This window comes from Parasteatoda tepidariorum, chromosome 5 (genome assembly GCF_043381705.1).
Source record: "Parasteatoda tepidariorum isolate YZ-2023 chromosome 5, CAS_Ptep_4.0, whole genome shotgun sequence".
Classification (NCBI taxonomy): Eukaryota; Metazoa; Arthropoda; class Arachnida; order Araneae; family Theridiidae; genus Parasteatoda; species Parasteatoda tepidariorum.
The window spans coordinates 6,457,640-6,482,138 of NC_092208.1; the positions used below are offsets into that span (position 1 = coordinate 6,457,640).

The window sequence follows — 24,499 nt, forward strand, 5'->3', positions numbered from 1 at the left end:
ATGTTTGGCGATTTAAAAATGAACCGATTTATATGAAAGCAAATCTAAAACTGATCATATAAGGGTAAACATATGTTGCGGTAATTCGCCAAGTGACATTAATGGAAACGAAGACAGTAAAAAAAAACTTGATTCGCAAAAAAATATATATATACCTATTTTATTTATTTTAATTTTTATTTCTTAAAAAAAAATTCTAAAAAAAAAATAATAAAAAAACAGTTGAACACTTTTTTTTTATTTGACCCTTTTATAGCTTTCATTAGAGAAAAAGATAAGCACCGCTTATTTATCAATATGTACGCATTTTTTGGCAATCAAAATTATAAATTTCTTTGGTAGGTGAGATTATCACTAAGTACAATTTATTTAATATTTTCTCTTTTTCATTTAAATTTTCTACAGGATGAGAAAATTTTTGTTTAAATTTCCTACAGGATGAGAAAATTTTTGTTTAAACTTAACTCCATCTGGCCTTTTTCTTTTAATTAAAAACAAAAAAATATTTCGCGCTTTGTAACGCTTCTTTAGTAAATTTCACTTATCTTGAAAAAAGTTTCCAAATTAAAGCATCTATTCACGATCGAATTTATTTTAAAATTGAATTCCTTTCATTCAGCATCACATTTTATGTGTTGCTTTTTTATTAAATAAATGTTTTAATCCCCACGCATTTTAAAGAGAGAAAAATTATTTAAAAAATTATTTCACGTGTTTATTACCTTATATTGAACTTACAAGTTACGAAATCAGACAAAAAAAAACAAAAAAAAACGTACTTTCTCAGAATAAACATGCTTTTTTTTTAAACGTAGTCTGATTTCTGACCTCCAAAGTATAAGGTTAGCCGCATTATGGAAAATATGGCCCCCATATTTCGATCAGGATAGCGATTCAAAATTTTTACCCCATAATGTTAATTTTGTTTTTTGCATATTTCGCCATAGCTCGAAAACTTTTAAAGCGAATTTTAAAAAAATTTGCAGACACTTAAAAAAATCGTTTATCCAATAATATCTCCATGCAATATTTAAATTTAAATAAATATTTCGTGTTTGTTATAAATTTATGAAATAATAGTAAAAAGAGGAAATTACTTTAAAATTTTTTATTTCAAAATTAAAGTATCGATACATGATTAGTACTTATTTACTTAGATGGTATGCAATGGCGTCATACAATGCAACTCCAAAATTCAGTAAAATTTTAGAAAGGCCCACCTCTTAGAGACTTTTAGAAACCTCGCCAAGTTGGCACTTCTTACTGGGATGAACGTTGCTTTTTGATTATCAAAAAAAATGAATATGAAATAGTTGCAAATTTATTAAAATATTTATTAATAGAATAAAAAACTCCAAGTTCATTTTAACATATTCAACCAGTACCGAAAAAAAAAAAAAATTAAAAATTAAATAATAAGGAGATTCTAACCGCAAGAGATAAGAATAAAATGTGAAAATAAAGTTAATAATAAATATAATAATAATAATAATAAATAATGTTCAAAATAATCTCCCCGAAATATCTTCCTGAAACCTAGTTTGGCGATATATCAAAAACTTGCTTGGCGAGATTAAAAAAAATCTATCCTAAATCCTACCCTAAAATTCGATCAATTGCACAGAAATTCTTACGAGTGTTCCAATACTAATTATCTGGTTTGCAATATTATTTAAACAAGAATGTTTAAAGCGGTGAAGACTGTGTAAGTTTAATTCAAATTAAAGAATTTAAGAATTAAGAATTTAAGAATTAAAGAAATTAAAGAATATTTCAATCACATTTTACAATTTGCCATAAAGTATTTAAAATAATTTTCATTTAATAAAAATTATGTACATAATAAATCCAATCAAACTTGATGAACATAATTTTAAAAATTATAATTGTGATGTATTTTGAATTCTTTTATTAAGTTACATTTTAAGCTGTTCAGCATTTTTTTATCTTTGAAAACGTTTGAGTTAAACTTCAGCGAATTTAAGTTTCGTCGTCACATTTCTATCAGAATGTTTTTCGTGTAGTTTAATAACAAAATTCTTAAACCAATAAAAACAATAAATCTTCTTTAGATTATTTTTTATGCACTTTGCGCAAATCTTCATAGGATTATTTTTATGCTCAGTATGCCTGTTCCATTTTTATGCAATAGCTTTTAGTTGTACCCGATGTTTATATTTTGAGAGTAAAATAGAAAAGGCTCGAGCTATTCATCAAAATATTTTCGTTTTATATAATCTGCTTAGGTCAATGAATGATTTAAATAATAAATACATCTATCCCCACGTGAAATAAGCAATCAGATTTTAATTTTCCAAATTCAAATTTGTAGGTTCACATATCAAGTACCAGTTTGTTCAGCACTCAACTCAAAGTTATTTATTTACTAATTTAAATAATTTTTCTAACTTCACATGTCTCTTATGTTATCATTCATATAATGTTATCTGAAATAAGAAAGAAATAGATTTAATTTAATTTTGTTGCCTGTAAGCTCTTAGTATTTTTTATACGAAATCAAAATCCTTGCCAGAAATGGAATGTCGTCAAAGATTAAACTTGGTTACTTAAAAAGTTACTTAATACTTAAGTCAGAAACTTGTTAAAGAACACGACAATATCCAACAGATCCAAGACTTTAAGCTTAGAAACATTTAAAAGGGATATAAAATAGTTTTTCAAACGTTTAAAAACCTTCAATCGCTGAAAAAGCAACATTAACAGTAATACTAAAGATGCCTTTTATTTAGTTTCAAATATCAAAGTTTCAAATATTTGAGATAAATTAAATACTTTTGAAACTTTATTTATTGGTAATAGTTTACAATCGATGGGCCCCTCTTATGCGGGGCGATTGGAAAATTAACCGATTTATATGAAATTAACTCTAAAATAGATCACATAACGGTAAACAAAAATTGCGGTAACCCGTAAGTAACATTAATGAAAACGAAGGTAGTAGTGAGATAATATTTAATCACATAAAACTTTAAAAAAAGAAGGGGAAAAAAAACAGTTGAATTTTTTATCTTTCGAATTGACTCTTTTATAGCCTTAATCGGCGAAAAGGATAAAGAATCAATACGTATGCATTTTTTGGCAATCAAAATGGTAAAATTTTTGGAAGTAAGATTATCACTAAGTACAAATCATTTAATTTTCTTTTTTTCACTAAAATATCTTACAGCATGAGAAAGATTTTTCTAAAACTTTACTACATCTGGCCATTTGCTTTTAATCGCAAACACGAAATAAATCTCGCGTTGCACTTAACAACAATTCCTTAATAAATTTGTCGAAAATTTTTTCCATCTTAAAATATCGGTTTCTATATATTTTTCAGTCGACGATTTAGCCAATATCGCATTCGAGCCATTTTTTAACTTTCAAATTTCAAGTATGGTAATTGTTCATAAAAAAACTGACGAATTACAAATATAATTTATTGAAAAAAATGCGATACAAAAAAAAATGAGATATTTAAATTCGAACCATTTTTAATTTTATTTTAAGATTTGACGCAAATGTTAAACGGAATAATACATAAATATCTATGCACAACAAGTATATTTTACTAAGTGAGAAAAGATTTTTCTAAATATCTGTCTTTCGATGTAGGTTGCACTAAGTCATTATTTCTTGGTTGCGCCATTAGATTGGCAAATCTTTCTATAATACTGTTTAAATTAGAAACAACCATAAATAGTTTAAATTATTGCATGTTATGGTTCACATTTCAATATCGTGTTTAAAAATGTACAAAGGCAGAACTTTGGCGATCAATTAGATTGAAAGTTCTATGTTGTTCAACTTAGTTGAATATTTGTAGTATATCATAAGTAGTTGCATATTTTGAATAGAATAAGGTGAATAAAATAGTTGACGAATAGAATTAGTCGATACACAAAGTGCTTAGTTTATTACCTTCAATTTAAATGCCATTTAAATGTTTTCTCACAGTGCAATACCGTACAATATATGATATCATTGTGATATCAAAACGTCAAGCTCAAATGTAAGATCGTAAATAATGTGATAAGTGAAAATTAAATAAGCAGCAAGAAAAAGAAAAGGATTGCATCAACGAAATTTTAATCTTAATAAAAGAACAAATTTGTAATTTATTATGTTGCAACTTCATTAATACTACTATAAAAAACTTCTATTACCCTAATTTTTTTTCGTTTTTCATTCATATTTTTCATTTGATTAATTTAATAAAATATTAAATTATATGATTTTATTCATTAAAAAAATGTTTCATAAAATGGCATCTAAATTAAAACTGCTTTTCAAATATGATAAAAATAAAATTAAAAAATTACAATAACAATGCCTTTTTACAAACTGGCGAAAATATCTGTTAAATGAACTAATCAAAATTCATTTCAAATTTTCAGTACACATGTACTTAAATAGTACGCTATGACGTCATAGCATCTGACCATAGCGTCCGATCAATTGCTCACAAATTCTGACGAGTGTTCAAATCTTTGGCCAAGGTTCAAATACTAATTCTCTTGTTTGCGATATAATTTAAAAAGAATGTTTAAAGTGGTCAAGACTGTGTAAGTTTCATTTAAATTCGAAGAATAGATATTTTAATTACATTTTGCGAATTGTCTTTATTCAAGACAGTTTTCATTTAACAAAATTGTAAGCATAAGAATTCACTTGAAAATTTCATGAATACCATTTAAAAAATCACAATTGCGATTGAATTTTTATTTCTTTACTTACGCTACATTTTTAGCTATTTAGCATCTTTTTAACATTGAAAATGTATGTGTTAAACAGTAGTGAAGTCAATTTTCTTCAGCACTTTTCAATCAGTATGTTTATCGTGTAGTTTGAAAACAAAATTACTAAACAAATAATAATGAATTCAGTCGTAAAATTTCGGCTCTATAAGTTGTCGAGTTATTAATGTTACAGTACTTTGTCTTCATAAAATTATTTTTCACGCACACTATGTCGGTTTGCGTTGTTCACCTTTATTTATATCTGGTCTTTATAACTTGTAGATAAACAAGAAAAGACTCGAGCGGATCAAAACTTCTGCAATTTATTTGATTTGCTTAAGTCAGTGAATGTTTTAAATAAAAAATATATATCTATATATCTATATCTATGTCTATATATCTATATCTATATATCTTTATATATCTATATATCTATATCTATATATCTATATCTATATATCTATATNATAAGATAATTGATCAAAGATAATAAGATAATTGATCAGGGTGGCCAGCTTTTTTTTTTTTTGGCTCATTACACGATGTATAATAACAGTGAAATATCAACACGTGAGGTTTAATTTGAAGATCGTAAATATTGCCGAACGTGCAAATTAAATTAGCTGCAACAAAAAAAGTAGACTTCATTGCCAAGATTGAAACCTTACTAATAAATTCATAATTAATTATGTTTTATGATAATTTGAAAATTAATTCTAGTATTCATAAATCTATTTTTTATAATGAAACAACACTATTATACCTTCTCATCTTCAAATTATCGCCATCAGAGTTCCTTCATCTTATTATAATTTATTAATTTAAAATATGTTCAATTAAGCTATAAGGTATTTAATTTAAGACTTGAGAATATATCTGTTATATCAAGAAATAGAATTTCATTTCAAATTATCAGTACTTTTGTACTTAAATAGTAAGGAATGGCGTCATACAATGCAATTGCAAAATCCGGTAAAATTTTAGAATAGCGCTCTTCTTGGCGACTTTTAGAAATCTCGCCAAGTTGGCAATAATTTTTGGGATCAACGTTACTTTTTAATTATTAAAAAAAAAAGCATATTAAATTGTTAAAAATTTATTAAAATATTTTTTAAAAGAATAAAAAATAACTTACTTTAACATTTTCAACCGGTACCGCACAAAAAAAAATTTAAAAATAAATATAAGAATAAAAGCAAAATAAAGTTAATAATAAATATAATAATAAATAACGATTAAAATAATCAACCCGATATATCTTCCGGAAACCTAGTTTGGCGAGATATCAAAAACTTGTTTGGCGAGATTTTTAAAAAAATCGCCATATGGCGGGCTATTTTAGAATTCTCCCCAAAATCCGATCAATTGCTCTGAAATTCTTACAAGTGCACAAGTACTAATTATCTTATTTGCAATATTATTGAAACAAGGATGTTTAAAGCAGTGAAGACTGTGTAAGTTTTATTCTAATTAAAAGTATAGATATTTGAATCACATTCTATTTGCCTTGAAGTATTTAAAATTAATTTTCATTTAATAAAACTATGTGCATAATAAATCCAAGCAAACTTGGTGAATACAATTTCAAAAATCGCAATCGCGATGTATTTTGAATTTTTAATTCTTTACTTATGTTACATTTTAAGCTGTTAAGCATCTTTTAAACTATGAAAGCGTATGCTTTAAACTTCGAGTTTCGTAGTCACATTTCTGTCACGTTTTTCGTGTAGTTTGATAAAATTCTTAAACCAATAAAAATTATATATCTTTTCTAGATTATTTTTTATCTACTTTACATCAATATTCATAATATTATGCACAGAATGCGTATTCCATTTTTATGCATTTGCTATTACTTGGATCTGATGTTTATATTTTGATGGTAAAATAGAAAAGGTTTGCGCTGTTCATCAAAGTTTCTTCGTTTTATATAATCTGCTTAGGTTAGTGAATGGTTTAAATAAATACATATATTCCCACGTGAAATAAGCATTCAGATTTTAATTTTTCTAATTCAAATTTTTTGGTTCACATATCAAGTACCAATTTGTTCAGCACTAAACTCAAAATTATTTATTTACTAATTTATATAACTTTCATAACTTCACATGTTCCAAGTATTATCGTTCATATCATCTTATCTAAAATAAGAAAGCGATTATTATAACTTAATTTCGCTGCTTTGTAAGCGTTTCATATTTTTAATACAAAAACGTCGCTAGAATGGAAAAGTGTGAAAACAAACTTAGACCCAAATTGGAAATTTGTTAAATTACACACCAATATCCAACATATTCAAGACTCAAAGCTTAAAAACATTTAAAAGAACAAAATAATGGGGTATAAAATAGTTTTTCAAACGTTTTAAAACCTTCAATCGCCAAAACAGCAACATTGATAATAATGCTAAACATACTTAATATTCAGTTTCAAATAACAATATTTAAAATCTTTGAGACAAATTTAGTGCTTCTGAAACTTAACACTTTATTTATTGGTAATAGTTTACATTTGATGGGCCCCTCTCAAGCTTGGCAATTGGAAAATTAACCAATTTATATGAAATTTACTCTAAAATCGATCACATAACAGTAAACAAAAGTTGCGGTAACCCGTAAGTAACATTAATGAAAACGAAGATAGTAGTGAGATAACATTTAATCACATACAACTTAAAAAATAAAAACAAGAACTTTTTTTTTTCTAATGAGCTCTTTTATAGCATTTACAGGCGAAAAGGATAAGCACTGCTTGTTTATCAATACGTATGCATTTTTCGGTAAATCAAAATTATTCACTTATTTGGGAAATCAGATTATCATTATACTAAATACATATTATTTAATATTTGCTCTTTTTCATTTAAATATTTAACAGGATGAGAAAGATTTTGTTAAACCCCATCTTGCCTTTTTCTTTTAATTAAAACAAAAAAATATTTCTCGCTGCGCCTTGCAACACTTCTTTAGTAAATTACAAAATTTCATCCGTTTATCTTGAAAAAAAGTTTCCAAACTAAAATATCTATACACAATCGAATTTTTGAAAACACTTGATTTCTTACAGGATAAGAAAGAATTTATTAAAACTTTACTACATCTAGTCATTTGCTTTAAATCGCAATCACAAAATAATCGCGTTGCACTTTACAACCTTAAGGATTGCTTAACAATCCTTAATAAATTTGTCGAAAAATGTTTCCATCTTCAAATTTCGGTTTTTACATATTTTTCGGTAAACCATTTTGCCAACATCGTACCAGAGTCATTTTTTAACTATCAAATTTCATGCATAGTAATTGTTCATAAAAAATTGACGAATTACAAAGATAATTGTAGATAAAAAGATATAAGATAATTGATCAAAGATAATAAGATAATTGATCAGGGTGGCCAGCTTTTTTTTTTTTTGGCTCATTACACGATGTATAATAACAGTGAAATATCAACACGTGAGGTTTAATTTGAAGATCGTAAATATTGCCGAACGTGCAAATTAAATTAGCTGCAACAAAAAAAGTAGACTTCATTGCCAAGATTGAAACCTTACTAATAAATTCATAATTAATTATGTTTTATGATAATTTGAAAATTAATTCTAGTATTCATAAATCTATTTTTTATAATGAAACAACACTATTATACCTTCTCATCTTCAAATGATCGCCATCAGAGTTCCTTCATCTTATTATAATTTATTAATTTAAAATATGTTCAATTAAGCTATAAGGTATTTAATTTAAGACTTGAGAATATATCTGTTATATCAAGAAATAGAATTTCATTTCAAATTATCAGTACTTTTGTACTTAATTAGTAAGCAATGGTGTCATACAATGCAACTGCAAAATCTGGTAAAATCTTAGAATAGCCCTCCTCTTGGCGACTTTTAGAAATCTCGCCAAGTTGGCAATTACTACTAGGATCAACGTTGCTATTTAGTTATTAAAAAAAAAAACATTAAATTGTTACAAATTTATTAAAATATTTATTAAAAGAATAAAAAATAACTTTAACATTTACTTGAACATTTTCAACCGGTACCGCAAATTACAAAATAAAATACCGCAAAAAATTACAAAATAAAATAATAACAATGATTCTAACAGCAAAAGATAAGAATAAAAGCAAAATAAAGTTAATAATAAATATAATAATAAATAACGTTCAAAATAATCTACCCAAAATATCTTCCGGAAACCTAGTTTGGCGAGATATCAAAAACTTGCTTGGCGAGATTTTAAATCAAATCGCCGTATGGCGGGCTATTTTAGAATTCTCCCCAAAATTCGATCAATTGCTCTGAAATTCTTACAAGTGCTCAACTACTAATTATCTTGTTTGCAATATTAATTAAACAATGATGTTTAAAGCAGTGAAAACTGTGTAAGTTTTATTCTAATTAGAAGTATAGATATTTCAATTACATTTTAATAATTGCCTTTAAGTATTTAAAATAATTTCCATTTAATAAGACTATGTGCATAATAAATCCAAGCAAACATGATGAATACAATTTTAAAAATTGTTATTGTGATGTATTTTGAATTTTCAATTCTTTACTTAAGTTACATTTTAAGCTGTTAAGCATCTTTTAAACTATGAAAGCGTATGCTTTAAACTTCAGCAAATTTAAGTTTCGCAGTCACATTTCTATCACTATGTTTTTCGTGTAGTTTGATAAAATTCTTAAACCAATAAAATTTATAAATCTTTTTTAGATTATTTTTTATGTACTTCACATCAGTATTCATAATATTATGCACAGAATGCGTATTCCATTTTTATGCTTTTGTTATTACTTGGATCTGATGTTTATATTTTGATAGTAAAATGGAAAAAGCTCGTGCTATTCATCAAAGTTTCTTTGTTTTATATAATCTGCTTAGGTTAGTGAATGGTTTAAATAAACACATATATTCCCACGTGAAATAAGCATTCAGATTTTAATTTTTCTAATTCAAATTTTTTGGTTCACAGATAAAGTACCACTTTGTTTTGCACTACACTCAAAATTATTTATTTACTAATTTATATAACTTTTATAACTTCACATGTTACAAGTATTATCGTTCTTATCATCTTATCTAAAATAAAAAAGCGATTATTTTAACTTAATTTCGCTGCTTTGTAAGCGTTTCATATTTTTAATACAAAAACGTCGCCAGAATGGAAAATTGTGAAAACCAATTTATATGAAATTAACTTCAAAATCGATCACATAACGGTAAACAAAAGTTGTAGTAACCCGTAAGTAACATTAATGAAAACGAAGATAGTAGTGAGATAATATTTAATCACATAAAACTTTAAAAAACCTTTTAACAAAAAAGAAAAAAAAACAGTTAAACTTTTTATCTTTTGAATTGATTCTTTTATAGCCTTAACCGGCGAAAAGGATAAGCACCTTTTCAATACGTATGCATTTTTTACTTTATCAATACGTATGCATTTTTTGGCAATCAAAATGGTACACTTTTTGGAAGATAATCACAAAGTACAAATCATTTAATTTCCTTTTTTTCATTTTACTAAAATTTTACTACATCTAGTCATTTGCTTTAAATTGCAATCACAAAATAAATCTCACGTTGCATATATTAAGGAAGTGTTGTAAAGCAACACTTCCTTAATATATTTGTCGAAAAATGTTTCCATCTTCAAATTTCGGTTCTTACATATTTTTCGGTAAACCATTTTGCCAACATCGTATTCGAGCCATTTTTTAACTATCATATTTCTTGCATAGTAATTGTTCATAAAAAAATTGAAAAATTACAAAGATAATTTATTGAAAAAATGCGATGCAAAAAAAGAGATAATTTAATTTCGAACCATTTCCAATTTTATTTTAAGATTTGAAGCAAATGTTAAACGGAATAATACATAAATATCTATACACAACAAGTACCAAATCGAAATACTGATAAATGCCAAAATACCTATGCACAAGCGAGTTTATGTTAAAATTAAATTGTTTAATGAAATATCCAGGTTATAAGGAAACATTTTGACTCATAATTTATGCACTGTTCCGTTATTAAAATATATTTTAAAACTTCAATGGCGTTTTAAGGAAAATAAAAATATCAGTTTATTTTAAATCAGTTGATTTGTAAGTATTTTAAAAATCATTTCAAGTGTTTATTACCTTACACTGAATTGTCTTAAAAGAATTTTTTTAGCCTTCTTCAAAATATTAAGTTCTTAAATAAGAAACATTGCGACCGAAATAAATTACATATTTTAAGACATTTTATTAAAACCAATGATGCTTCAATAACTAAGGTCATCATACAGCTATTATGGTAATAGATCCAGAAGCAGAAAGTGCCTAAAACTGTGACGTACGTCGCAGAACAAACGAAGTCCTGCAGAACAATTTGTATCTTGAATAAGTGACAGCGTTTTAATGTGAAGTCCCCCCCCCCTGCCTTCAGTAGTCTTTAGAAGAGGAACATTTGACACCCTGCACAAATTTCAGCACGTTGCCATTCTGAGAAAGAAGTTAGCGTTTGGCTACAACATTTTTAGCAGACAGCAGGAGAAATCGATCACCATTTTTTATCAAGAGAGCTTCAGAAGCAAGCCGTAAGAGAATTAAATTCAGAGATTTCCAAAAGTTTATCACTTTCATATTTTCCATTCCCATTTCAGAAACTATATGTGAATCGTGGGGATTCACGATTGACAGAATTGTTTCTAAAAGACCAAATGCCTTCGATCGAGATGAAGTTGTTGGCACAACAGACCAGCGAATATTTGTGATTGCAAATGGTGCACCATCTGGGCACTTGTCCCTTCGAAAGATCTTTAATGTTCGGACCTTCATATCATAGGCATTTTATTAATAATTCATCATCGTCAAAAAATGATTGAAAAAGTAACAAATCAAGAATGTTTGCCTTGGTTTAAAAAATAACGTAGTGTATCTGTGTACGATCCTGTGTTTTAATAAATTAAAATATTGTATTTTAACGTAAAACTGACTTTTTCTTCGCTGTGAAATGCTTGCAGAACATTTGTATAAATTAATAAGTCCTGTTGCAGAACATTTGAAAATATTCTGCTTATGGGGTAATAGGTAGGGGAGAGTGAGGTCAATTGTAACAGGGTACGATTGTAACAGAGCAAAAATTTCGAGTGTCGGGTTNTAATAAATCATCATCGTCATAAACAAAATTTTGTACTTCAAAAGTGATTGAAAAAGCAACAAATCAAGAATGTTTGCCTTGGTTTAAAAAATAACGTAGTGTATCTGTGTACGATCTTGTATTTTAATAAATGAAAATATTGTATTTTAACGTAAAATTGACTTTTTTTCGCAGTGAAATGCTTGCAGAACATTTGTATAAATTAATAAGTCCTGTTGCAGAACATATGAAAATATTCTGCTTATGGGGAATAGGTACCTAATATACTAATATATAGGAACTTAATACACATACTTTGGTAATAAACTTTTGTTTACCGTTCCTTAAAATAATTCAATGTTAGGAAATCAATATATTTCACAAAGTAACATCTGCATTTTGGTGTAGGCTGCACTAAGTCATCAGTTCTTGGTTGAGCAATTAGATTGGTACTTCTTGCTATAATACTGCTTAAAATAGTAGCAGCCATAAATAGTTAAAAATTTTACAATTTTTCATACTATGGTTCATATTTAATCCCCTGCAATATCGTGTTTAAAAATGTACAAAAGCAGAAATGAGCGATCAATAAAATTTTATGTTCTACGTCATTTAATTCGAGATATAGGTAGCTGAATATTTTGAATAGAATAAGGAGAATAAAATAGTTGAAAGAATAGAATTATTCGATACAATGTGCGTATTTCAACAATCGATACGTGAAGCTTAAATATAAAACCGTAATTAATGTGAAAAGTGAAAATTAAATAAGCCTTAAAAAAAAGAAAATGATTGCATAGCCGAAATTGTAATCTTAATAAAATAGCAAATTTGTAATTTATTAAGGAGCAAAATGCCATTTAGTTTAATAATTAATATTACTACACAAAACTTCTATTATCCTAAATTTTTTTCGTTTTTTAAAATATAGAAACGTTTTTACACTCCTTCAGATAGTTTTCGCCAAGGTTTTTACACTCCTTCCCTTTTTACACACCCTCAAAATATCTTCCGGAAACCTAGTTTGGCGAGATTTTAAAAACTTGCCTGGCGAGATTTTAAAAAAATTCACCCCAAAATTCGATCTATTGCTCACAAATTCTGACGAGTGTTCAAATACTAATCTTCTTGTTTGCGATATAATTTAAACAAGAATGTTTAAAGCGGTAAAGACTGTGTAAGCTTCATTCAAATTTAAAGAATAGATATTCTAATCACATTTTACGATTTGCTTTTATTGAAAATAGTTTTCATTTAATAAAATTGTATGCATAAGAACTCATTCAAAAACTTCATGAATACCATTTAAAAACTCACAATTGTGATGTATATTAAATTTTTATTTCCTTACTTACGTTACATTTTAAGCTATTTATCATATTTTTAACATTGAAAATGTATGTACTAAACTCTAGCGAAGTCAATTTTCTTCATCATTTTTCAATCAGTATGTTTTTCGTGTAGTTTGAAAACAAAATTGCTTAACTAATAAAAATGATAAATTCAGTCTTAAAATTTCCGCTCTATAAGTTGCTGAGTCATTAATATTACAGTACTTGGTCTTCATAAAATTATTTTTATCCACATTTCGTCGTTTTGCCTTTTTCGCCTATATCTGCATATGCTGCTTGTATTTTGTAGGTAAACAAGAAAAGTCTCGTGCTTTGATAAATAAAAAAAATTTATTAATTTAATTTGCTTAAGTTAGTGAACGTTTCATATAAAAAAATATCTCCACGTGAAATAAGCAAACATAATTTAAATTTCCTAATTCAAATTTGCTGGTTCGTTTAACGAGTGCCAGTTTGTCCAGCACTATAATCTACGAAAAGTTATTTATCTATTTAATTATTATAAACTTTTCAATCTGAAAAATACCTAAGTATTATCTATCGCTCGTATTGCCGAAAGTAAAAGAAGGAAGCAATTATTTTAACTTGATTTTTGTTGCGTTTAGTACAAAACAAAATCATCGCCAGAATATTAATTACTGAAATTTAAAATTGGTTACTTAAAAAGTTACTTAAACTCACGTTAGATATTTATTAAAGAACATGCCAATATCCAATAGAACCAATACTTAAAGCTTAGAAACTTCGAAAAGGTCAAAATTGGGGGGGTATAAAATAGTTTTTCAAAATTCAAAACCTTCAATCGCCAAAATTGCAACATTAACAGTTATGCTAAATATGCCTTGCCTTTTATTTAGTTTAAAATATTTTAGATAAATTTAATACTTCTGAAATTTAACACCTTATTTATTGGTACTAGTTCACGTTTAGTGGGTTCCACTAAAGTAACCCATTCTTATAAAAATAAACCAATAACCTAACACCAAACTGTAAACAAAAGTTACTGTAAACCAAAGGTGACGTAAAAGCAAAGAATACCAATGGAAACCAATACATACCCAATTTGTTAGCTCAAGTAAAATGAGCTTTTATTTTACTTACTTAATTTTCTTTAATTTTTATTTATAAAAAAAAAACTTTAAAAAAAAATTTTTTTTTCTTAAAAATACAGTAGAACTTATTTTTTCTTCCCTAATTGACCCATTTATGGCCTTTACCGGCGAAATGTAAAGGTACCGCNTTTTTTTTTTTTTTTTTTTTTTTTTTTTTTTTTTTTTTTTTTTTTTTGGCAATCAATCTATTCACTTCTTTGGGAAGACCGATTATTACTTAGTACAAAGTATTTAATATTTTCTCTTTTTCATTTTAATATTCTACAGGATGAGAAAGATTTTGTTAGAACTTTGCATCCGGGTTTTTGTTTTCACTCAAAAACAAAGAATCTCGCGCTGCGCTTTGCAACGCTTCATTAGCAAATTTCACTTGCTTAGCTTTAAAAAGTTCCCTTCTAACTTTTTTCATCTTGAAAAAAAGTTTTCAAATCACAGTATCTATACACAATCGAATTAAGGTTACGATTTGATTCCTTAATGGAATATCCACGTTATCGTAAAAGGAATCATTTAGCCTCACATTTAATGTGTTGCTTCTTTATTAAAAAAATATTTTAATCCCCACGCATTTCAAGAGAAAAAAAAAGTTTCAAAAATTATTTCAAACACTATATCTTTGATCTAAATAGCTGCAAATGAGTGCAAAATTTGAAAAATTATTGTTTTGAAGTGAGTCGTGTTCAGAAGACTTTTCCTTCAACACAGAAAAAGACATCGGTATTTCATGCACTATTTCCTAAGGATAATTTATCAAAATAATATTTATTATTTATTTTGACTTAAATTAAAACAAAATAATTAAAAAGAATAAATAATATGTTTAATAAAACTTCTGCACCAAAAGGTTAAAATTTTTTAGAAATGTAATTGAAAAATTTCTCGGAAAGTACATGTCGTACATCACAAAGACAAAAATAGGTTGAAGAATATTGAAATGAATCTTTTGCAAATTATTTGAAATATGTCTTCGTTATTTCTTTAATAGTTTCGGAAGGAAGGACTACGGCCACCTCATTGAGGATGGAGTTGAGGAAGATGTCCGTTATGGCGAGGGAAAATGGAAGGTCTGGATGACTCAAACAAGAGTGACGAATCCCACAAACAGAAGCCTTCACTATCAAGAAGTGTATAAGTACGTGATGACATGGCTTGAATGGCATGACTTCGAGTGGAGTCTTGAAGATGAAGAGGTGTACGATCTTTTCTTTGAAAGGATTGACAAGAAACCGAAGGTGTGGAGGATAGAAGACGAGAGTTGGGCCACCAGAGCGAGACGCTGGGCACACCGGAAGTTTGGTGGCAAGTCAAGCAAGGAAAAGGATTCAGAAGATCCAGAGAAGGAACCTTTTTTCAAGGAAGGTTAAAAGCGAAGCAATATTCTGATTAATTTCCAACATTTGAAAGCGAATTGGGGTTCTAAAATAATTTTTATTATGTTTTTTTTTTTTTTAATAGTTTAGAGTAATGTTGATTTTACTTTTGAACGGGGCACACTTACTTATTCTTTTATCTTTCGACCCGCATCCTTTAAATTAGGGGTGTAAAACGTTTTTAAGTGAAGGACCACTTACACACCACGTATATTAATGAAGGGCCGTATGCGTATTTAGTCATGTCAGCGGCAAATATGATAATTTTTATCTAAACATTAGTGTTCTAAGCACCAAATGTTTTTATCAGTAAACTTAACATATTTGCAAAAAATTTAATACTTTTAATTATTTTAATTTATTTAAAACTAAGAAAAGATATATTACATAAATATTGTGAGTAGGATATAAAAAATTTAACCATAAAGAAGCTTACAGAATAAAAGTGGAGGGAAAAAAACGCATTTAATAGAGTAATATAAATTTGAATTAAATATTTTGATAAGAGAAAATTTATAATGTTTAAACAAAAACCAAATTAATCAAATTTTTTATTGCTTTCCGAAGTTCCCGAGGGTCGCATGTTGCCCGCAGGTCATAGGTTGTGCACCCCTACTACTTAGGGAGTAAGAACAAATGAAACTTTTTTTAAATAGATTAATTAAAGCTCGGATTAGATTTTCCACTTCAAACAACTTCTGGAAGAATAATTAATTAATGTAAATTACTTCAAGCAGAATTGTTAGACTGCGCAAGTTCACTTAATCTTTCACTTGCTTCAAGATAGTATCCTTCAAGAAAGGCAAACAATTACAGACATTTTGAATGAAGAAGGAAAGAAAATGGAATTGAAGATAAATTAAAACAAGATTAAAGTGCCAAAATGAATGCTAAACAGGTAAATGGTATCTAGGTAAACAGCCATAAGCTGCAAGAATTTCTTACGTCTAAATTCACCGTGGAAACTAATTCTCAAGTCACAGTTCAAAACAGGTTTTACTAGAGCAACTGTAGCTTAGGTTTCACAATTTCATTTCACCATGTACGTAACTGCATGTCATTTGGACTCACAGTTAACTTCAACCTGAAGATTTCCCCGGTTTGAGAAACAGCGGATGAGCAATAGGCGAATTTTTATTTATTTATGTTTTCAAAAATAACCACTTTCGACGTTCGGTTGCTTTTTTGTTTCGTTCAGTGAGGTCAATTTTTTTTTACTAGATGTAGTTATAATTAATTTATATCAAATAAATGTTTATTAATTAAATTTTCTTAAGTTAATATCTTCTACAGAAGATATTATATATCTTTCTCAAATTATTATTAGCAGTCGTTGCTGCACTTAAATAATTTTTGGCCGAAAAAAATTTTTTTTTTTTTTTTTGGATTATACAGATTGTGGTCACAATTAAACAAATGAATAGTGCAAGTAATAAGATTTTAAATAATTTAATTAGCTTTTGTTTATTTTCTTTTATAGAAAACAAAATAGACAAAACAATCGACGCTTGAAAGGAATAAAAAATTTAAAAGAGAAGAATACAATTCATAAAACTATTATAGATCTTGATCACATCTATCAAGATGATAGATCTTGCCTAAAAATAAAAAATAATTTATTGAAGAACAGGCAAAATTATATGTAATATTTAGATATCAAGATAACGACTGGCATTTGAAATTTTTTTTATCCATGAAATAAAACTATTAATAAAACTAAAAACATGTACATCAGTTTAAATATATATAAAAAGTTATGTTGAAATAAATATTATGTAATCAATACAAACTTTGATCTGAGGTAACATTTTAACTACACAATAATCTGCATCAAATAACTTTGCAAATCAGGAAATTTGCGAATTTTATAACCATAAAATAATCTGCTGAATATTTGGAAAAAATAGAATCATTTGGGAGAGAATAATTGCTTAAAACTATGTGAAGTTAAAATGCCCATTTTTAGTTGACATCTTTTTAAATATATGGCCTGGCTACTTTATGACATCTGGGGGCATATACAACCGATATATATATCCAATTATAATTATTTAAATAATTAATTTTTTAAATGTATGATTCTTTTTAAATTTTAAAAGTTTTGGAATATTTGTTCAGATTATTACATTTGCCTTAAAAAAATTTTTTTTATCTTATTCAACATATCCCCGACGGTGATTCTCTCTATCAGCGGCAGATGGAAGCACTTTAATAGTCATTTATAACTTCTTCTAAATAATAGGAATGTGTTGATTTATGCTTATTTGAAAAATTTATTTGATACAATTTCATTTAAAGTTTTTAAAAAAAGAAAATTCCTCTCAATGGCTTAAGTTATTGATAATATGCTATAAAAGAAAAAGAAAAACGATTAAAAATGCGAATAAGGAAGAGAATGATGTTAGCATACTCCCCTTGATCGTTGTGCAAAATAAAAGTATTAAATAATTGTGTGAAATAAGAGTATTTTTAATCGAATTTCAGAATAATTTCTATATTTGCATGCAGTTTTATGTAAATATTTAAATTTATAATGATAAAACTCAGATCCTTTTGCTCCTCAATACAAGTCAGTTAGAAAAACGAAACGTTACATCTATTCATTTGTCCAGTAAAAGAATGATTCAAATTTAATTACTCAATGCAATCTTTTTCTCTTCTTCTTTCAATAGAAAATTTGTTTTAAAAATAACAACAAAAATTGAAAACAAACACTGTTAATAAGGCTATAAATCTACCACTGAAGTGCAAGTTAACAGCCAGTTAAGAAAACCGCAGTAACGAAACAGACGGTCAAAAAACAATGAAGAATGCACTTTTCGATGTGTGGTCAATATTTCCAAACCGGGGTTTCGGAACTGGGAGTTTCACGTTAGGTCAGTGTCAACAGGTGAATACGAGGGTTAGTTTCACGTATTCAGGTTATTATTAAGGGAGTAAGAACTGATGAAACTGTTTTAAATAGATTAAATAAAGGTTGGATTAGTTTTTCCACTTCAACAACTTCTGAAAGAATAATTAATACACGTTAAATTTCATCACAGATTAATTGTTAGACGGCGCAAGTTCACTCAATTTTTCATTTGCTTCAAGATAGGCAAACAACTACAGACATACTAAAGCTAAAGAAAATGTGATTAAAGATATACCAAAAGAAGACTAAAATTCAATACAAAACAGGCAAAGGATATCAACCTGGAAAATCATAAGATCAAGGAGGTTATTAGTTTCATATATTTAGATAGGGGAAGAACTAATCAAGAAGTTTTACACAGATTAAATAAAGCCCGCGTAAGTTATTCAACTCTAAACAATTTCTGGATGGAAAAAAAAAATCATTCATAATTCCAAGTTTTATAAAATCAAATGCCTTTGAAAGATTTTAAGAATACAATGACATGAAATTAAAAAATTATTTTACGATGTGAGCTATAGAAGATTAGAAAAGGAAATTAGAATAAGAAAGCAGCTGATGAGAGATGGACAAATAATAATAAATTTAAAACAGCGCAGAAATCAAGCAATGAGGTGAAGCTGTTTTTCACTAACAGGGTGAAGTGGGGAGACCATGATAAAAGTCCTGCATACTCGAACCTGGAATGCCGTGATTTATGGAAGTAAGATCTTTCCTTTTTAATTCACAACTAATTAAAATTCAACAAACTTTCAAATACAATTAAAAATAATTTTTAAAAAGTTTTAATTCCTGCAAAGTGCATATTATAAATACTTCTTACAGCGTTAAGTGGGCATTCAGAAAACAAATTCTGCTAAAAAAAGTTGAGCCTAATTATTTAAACTAATGTTTAAGATAGATTTAGTTCAAAACAAATTTGAGTCATTACTCTAAAATGATCCATAAATACAAACATCATTTCACGAATATGTAGTTTAAATACATTGCAAGAGTTTGGTTTAAAACATTTTTTAAGGCTATTGATTTTAAGAAATTTTTTGATTGCTTTCGTAAGCTGTGTCTTAGCATCAGTTTAAAGAATACAGAAGGGAATGGCGCTTAACTTTAAAAAGACAACAGTGTAGGTTATGCCGGGAGTAAGATTTTACTTTTAAAAAAAAAACAGGTGTAGAATAGTTGGAAGCAAAAAAAAATTATAATAAGTTTTTGATAATTGGAAAACACTATAACCCAACAGTTGTCTTAGTATATTACTCGAATTTTCTCACAATTTTTATGTACCATCTTCATTTCACTCAAAAGTCCTAAATATTTGAATTTTTTTGAAAAACAATTAAATTTTGTAAATGGATCACATTTTTATAATTCCTCAAATAATCACACACGATATTGCTACCGAAAGAGATTCAAATCCGTGTTCCCGTTCTTAAGTTAATTGCAATCATTCATTCAGACAGACTTCCTTTTTTATAAATAGAGAGAACAGATGGACATTCTTAACGAGAAATTCAGGGGGGGGATTTTCCTTTTCTCATGGAATCATCATTAAAGAAGTTGCGAATTGAATTTCTTCAAAAGAGAACGATTCTTTTCGGAACAGCCTACCTTCTAAATTATTCATTTCAGGAATTATTTATTATTATTTATGTATATTATGTTACTTATTATACTACATTATTTATTAAAGTTTTTCTGGCCATTAGTTTTTCTAAATTTATGAGTTTATTAAATGAGAAAAGTAATAAATATTTAAGACTTTTTGGCCTTCCTTGGACTTTCTAAATTGAGTTATTTAGATAGAGTGTTTAATGTACAAAATAATTCCGTTCTGTTTTGTAAGAGTTTGATTCCTTCTTTGAATGATGAATGATTTCGCGGGAAAATCTAATATCAGAATTCGCTTCTGCCACCGAAATGACATTAAAAAGGCTTGGGAACCGTAAGATGCCCAAAAGAAATGACATTAAAAAGGCTTGGGAACCATGAGATGCCCAAAAGAAATGACATTAAAAAGGCTTGGGAACCGTAAGATGCCCAAAAGAAATGACATTAAAAAGGCTTAGGAACCGTAAGATGCCCAAAAGAAATGACATTAAAAAGGCTTGGGAACCGTGAGATGCCCATAAGAAATGACATTAAAAAGGCTTGGGAACCGTAAGATGCCCAAAAGAAATGACATTAAAAAGGCATGGGAACCATGAGAAACCAGAAAAAGCGACCCGTGATTTAAAAATATTTAATACTTGCATTAATACTAATATTTGCATTAATACTCGGCCAGAATTCTCATATTCGTTAAAAAAAATTATTTCCTTCTTCTAGACTGTGTTTGCTGTCCCTATTTAATTACTTATCAAGTTTTCTTATTGAAATTGGGCTTTCTAAAAATATGCGAGCTCATATTTTCCATGAATTCAGCTTGCTGCTCTTCCTTGACCATGCTTATAATGCTTTGTTAGTTGAAATTTTATGATATAAAAAGTTATAGTATTTGGCTGGAAACGCCTATTGTCTTAAATAAACATCTGACGGTTAGTACGGATTTCCAGGTTGCACAGGTTCAGTATAAAAATAAATACAGATTATGGGTTTTGTTTATAGAATAGAAGATTATATTCTCATAATAACATTCATTTGACAACCCTTTAATTCTTTAATTTGCACAACATAAATAAAAAATACTAAGCATAATGTAATGCTAGCTAACGTAAAAATATTAATTCTTAAACAATATTTCAGAAATATAAGTTTTTATCAGAAGAGCAGCACTTTATGTTAGTTAAAAAAAAGAAAAAATGATTTTAAGAAAAAAACTATAAATAGATTAAAAAAGGGGGGCTGTTCAAAAGTGAAGCAACCTGGACGGGTGGGGGTCCCCTCCAAAAGGTCCCACCTTATCGTGGTGGAGGGGTTTAAAGCTCCTATTTGTTAAATGACTCGGTAGAAAGCATTTTCTTTGAAATTCTGCTATAAAGATTGTTTAATGAATGGGAGCTGACCAAGTGGACCTAACTAGATCGAAAAAAATAACACAGAAAATTTTATTAAGAATTGTATGTGTATCGCTGCTTGGAAATCACTGGTAACTGATAACGTTTTTCACCAAGACAGAGAATATTCCTTATTATGTAAACCCAACTTTTTTCACCATAAAATATGAACAGTAATAAATTCACCATCACACACTCACAACTAAGCGAGAACTAATTAAATTCATGAGATAATAATAAGCCAGTTTCTCTATAGATTAGAAGTGAGAAATGATGACCTTTACTAATATGAAATTTAAAGCCAAAGTTAACCCAGATACGTGCATAGGGCAAAATAAAGAAAAGTAACTAACTGAATTACACTGAGTGATGTTAATTAACTGATGCAGACAGTACTTTGCGTTTTTTCTTTCTCTGAATAAACATACATTTATTTCAAGGGATTTGGATATCTGACTATCAAAACATGGGAGAAGAAAGTCGGAATTTGGACAACAAATTTGGTACAGAACTCTGAGAAACAAGATGATATGGCATAGACTGATTTAGACTGAGGGTGTGCACGGAATCCCAAGCCGTGAAGCGGACGGGCTCTGGCTTTGAATCACAGCTCCTTATATACTACTTGGGTCGGAAATTACACATCCTGTTGTTAGAAAAACCAGTTCTATCCAGAATACCAATTTATTTATTTTTTTTTTAATTTTCCATCTTTGTAAGGTTTAGGAAAAATGAAGCCAATGTGGATAAAAAACACAATCTTGATGTCACAAGTGTCATAAAACATTGGTCCTCCCATTTTTTGTTTTCACCAAGAATTTTGGTGAAAGCATGAAATGGTTTGCAGCTTGGTTGGAATTGGTAGTCAGAGCCCATTGAGATTAATCGTATCCGACAACTCTTGCAGACATTCGTCACCCTCAAATCGTAGGTAGGTAAGTCATTGACGTGGCACTAGAGCAGCACAATGGACTATTAGCGACGGTCTGGGAAACATCCCTGAGGATGATTCGAAGACATGCCATCGCAATTTTGATCCTCTACAGAGCGAATGACTCCTCTGCTTTGGTAGCCCGATGAGCAACACGCAAAGTCGAGCACTTTAGGGTAGAACAATTTAAAGAGGCACCTTCAGTCCCTACGCAGGCTGATCAAAGTGGTCACCCAACCGCTCATGCATCACTGACAGCAGCCAGTGATGCATGACTGTGAAGTTCTACCGGAAACCGTGTCTTTACAATCAGTACATTGCGGGACCACCCTCATATCGTAATTGCATCTTATAAACGGAATTAATTTGAGCCATGCCATTGGTGATGCATTCTTATAGAGGGAAAACATTATCTTTCGTACAGAAAACGCCACTGCATTTTTAACGATTTCACAAAACTTGTTAAACATTGACACCAAACACAGCTCAATTACTTCCATGAAAAATTAAAATATGGGGTCCTAAATGTGTTGGTCTAAAGTGAAATAACTGTTGACAATTTCACAACATTTTATAAAGTTTGATACACATGACCATATTATCCTATATTATTTACGAATCCCCATGGTGTCAAAATATTTATATTCCTAAATTTTATAAAATTTCAAGATTATAAAAAGAGGAGACATGACCATATTGCCATAAATTGTTTACCAGATATTGGCATAGGGGATTCAAAACTTTTGGGAACCCTATTGATACCATATTCATAAGTTTCACAAAGTTTAGTACCTAATATGACCATATTACCATGTAATTTACAATCTCAGCATGGGGGTAATTTTCAATTTCACCATTTTTTTAAGAAACTTTTCTTCTAAGTCCAAACAATTTCAAAATTTTTCCAAGTTCAATCTTCTGCTACTCCTCTTTTTACACCAGTTTTTCACAATTTGAGAAAAATTTCTTTTGTTTATAGTAGCAAAATTTGAAAAGACTAAGAAACAATTCGAAACAATCTCTCAGTCCAAACAATGTGAATATTTTTCTAAGTCTAAACAACTTCGATGTCCATACTTCTGCTACCTTCTTATAAACCTGTTTTTTTACATTAAAAAAAAAAATTTCTAAGTCGAAATAATTTGAAATGTTTCTTTTAATAATTCGAAATTTTTTTCTAAGTCTTGACAATTTGAAAGTTTTTCAAAATCCCAAACAATTTAAAATTTTTTCAAAGTCTAAACTTCAGCTACTCCTTAATTTCAAACAATACTTGATGGGCTATTCAACAGCGTTTATAAAAATTTAATGTACTTTATTTCATTTTCTTCTTAAGAAAACTCCTTACTTTATTCAGTCTACAATCTGTTGGCAAAAACAAAATCATTCAAACAACAAAATCAAATCAAAATCATTGTTGAAAATAAAATAAAAGAGATAATTATGTATATTTAATCTTTTTATTGCAATTTTATTATTTATTGTAAGTATTAGCAATAAGTTCACTATAACGACAATTTCGACTGGTGTTAAGAATGGTCGTTATAAACCACTTTTACAGTATATAATGACAAAATAAAAATTTCAGAATCTGTGTTCCTCAAATAGACTTAAAATGAAAATATTCTATTTTTGCAAACCCAACATTCAGAACACATCACGATACGGCAAATTACTTTTGTACACTCTAAGAAATAATTGTATAACTTGTACTGTTATCAGGCACTGAACTCCAGTTGAAATTTGAAGTCTTCCTCGAAAAATTTTATGGGAAATTTCAATCACTTGGAGGTAAAATCATTTTGTCATTCTTACTAAAATCATTTAATTCAATTATTGTCATTTTTTTAAAATAGCAAGATTTATTATCATTTTGTAAAAAAGGCAATAAATATTGCTCGCAGCTTTGAGCAAATTACTATAGCATGTATTATCATCAGGCACAGATCTCCA

The 24,499-nt window shown here is 28.2% G+C and overlaps 2 protein-coding genes across 7 annotated transcripts in view; one reads left to right on the plus strand and one right to left on the minus strand.

The window, feature by feature from the left end:
- The window catches only part of LOC107441192 (tudor domain-containing protein 5), a 97,190-nt gene that overhangs the window by 28,817 nt on the left and 43,874 nt on the right, over positions 1–24,499 (minus strand). Inside the window, exon 21 of one of the 4 annotated variants that reach the window (XM_043046448.2) lies at positions 17,273–17,306. The exons of the other annotated variants lie outside the window; for them this stretch is intronic. Coding sequence (XP_042902382.1) covers positions 17,288–17,306 — 19 coding nt within the window. The 3' untranslated portion in view covers positions 17,273–17,287. Of the gene's footprint in view, positions 1–17,272; positions 17,307–24,499 lie in introns of those variants that run through there. 4 annotated transcript variants of the gene reach the window in all.
- Positions 1,510–15,997, plus strand: LOC139425608 (uncharacterized). Of its 3 annotated transcripts, none has more exons than XM_071180952.1 (2): positions 1,510–1,705; positions 15,324–15,997. In XM_071180952.1, exons 1-2 carry the CDS (start codon positions 1,683–1,685, stop codon positions 15,700–15,702), a joined length of 402 nt encoding a protein of 133 aa, XP_071037053.1. In that variant the 5' UTR covers positions 1,510–1,682; the 3' UTR covers positions 15,703–15,997. The 3 variants fall into 3 exon arrangements, with proteins under 3 accessions (XP_071037053.1, XP_071037052.1, XP_071037051.1); XM_071180951.1 differs by lacking the exon at positions 1,510–1,705 and adding an exon at positions 6,078–6,196; XM_071180950.1 differs by lacking the exon at positions 1,510–1,705 and adding an exon at positions 9,046–9,127.

Coding starts and splice junctions, on each gene's coding strand:
- LOC139425608 (XM_071180950.1), top strand. CDS start 9,102: ATGATGTTTAAAGCAGTGAAAACTGT. Junction 9,128..15,323: donor TTTAAAGCAGTGAAAACTGT/GTAAGTTTTATT, acceptor TTTCTTTAATAG/TTTCGGAAGGAAGGACTACG.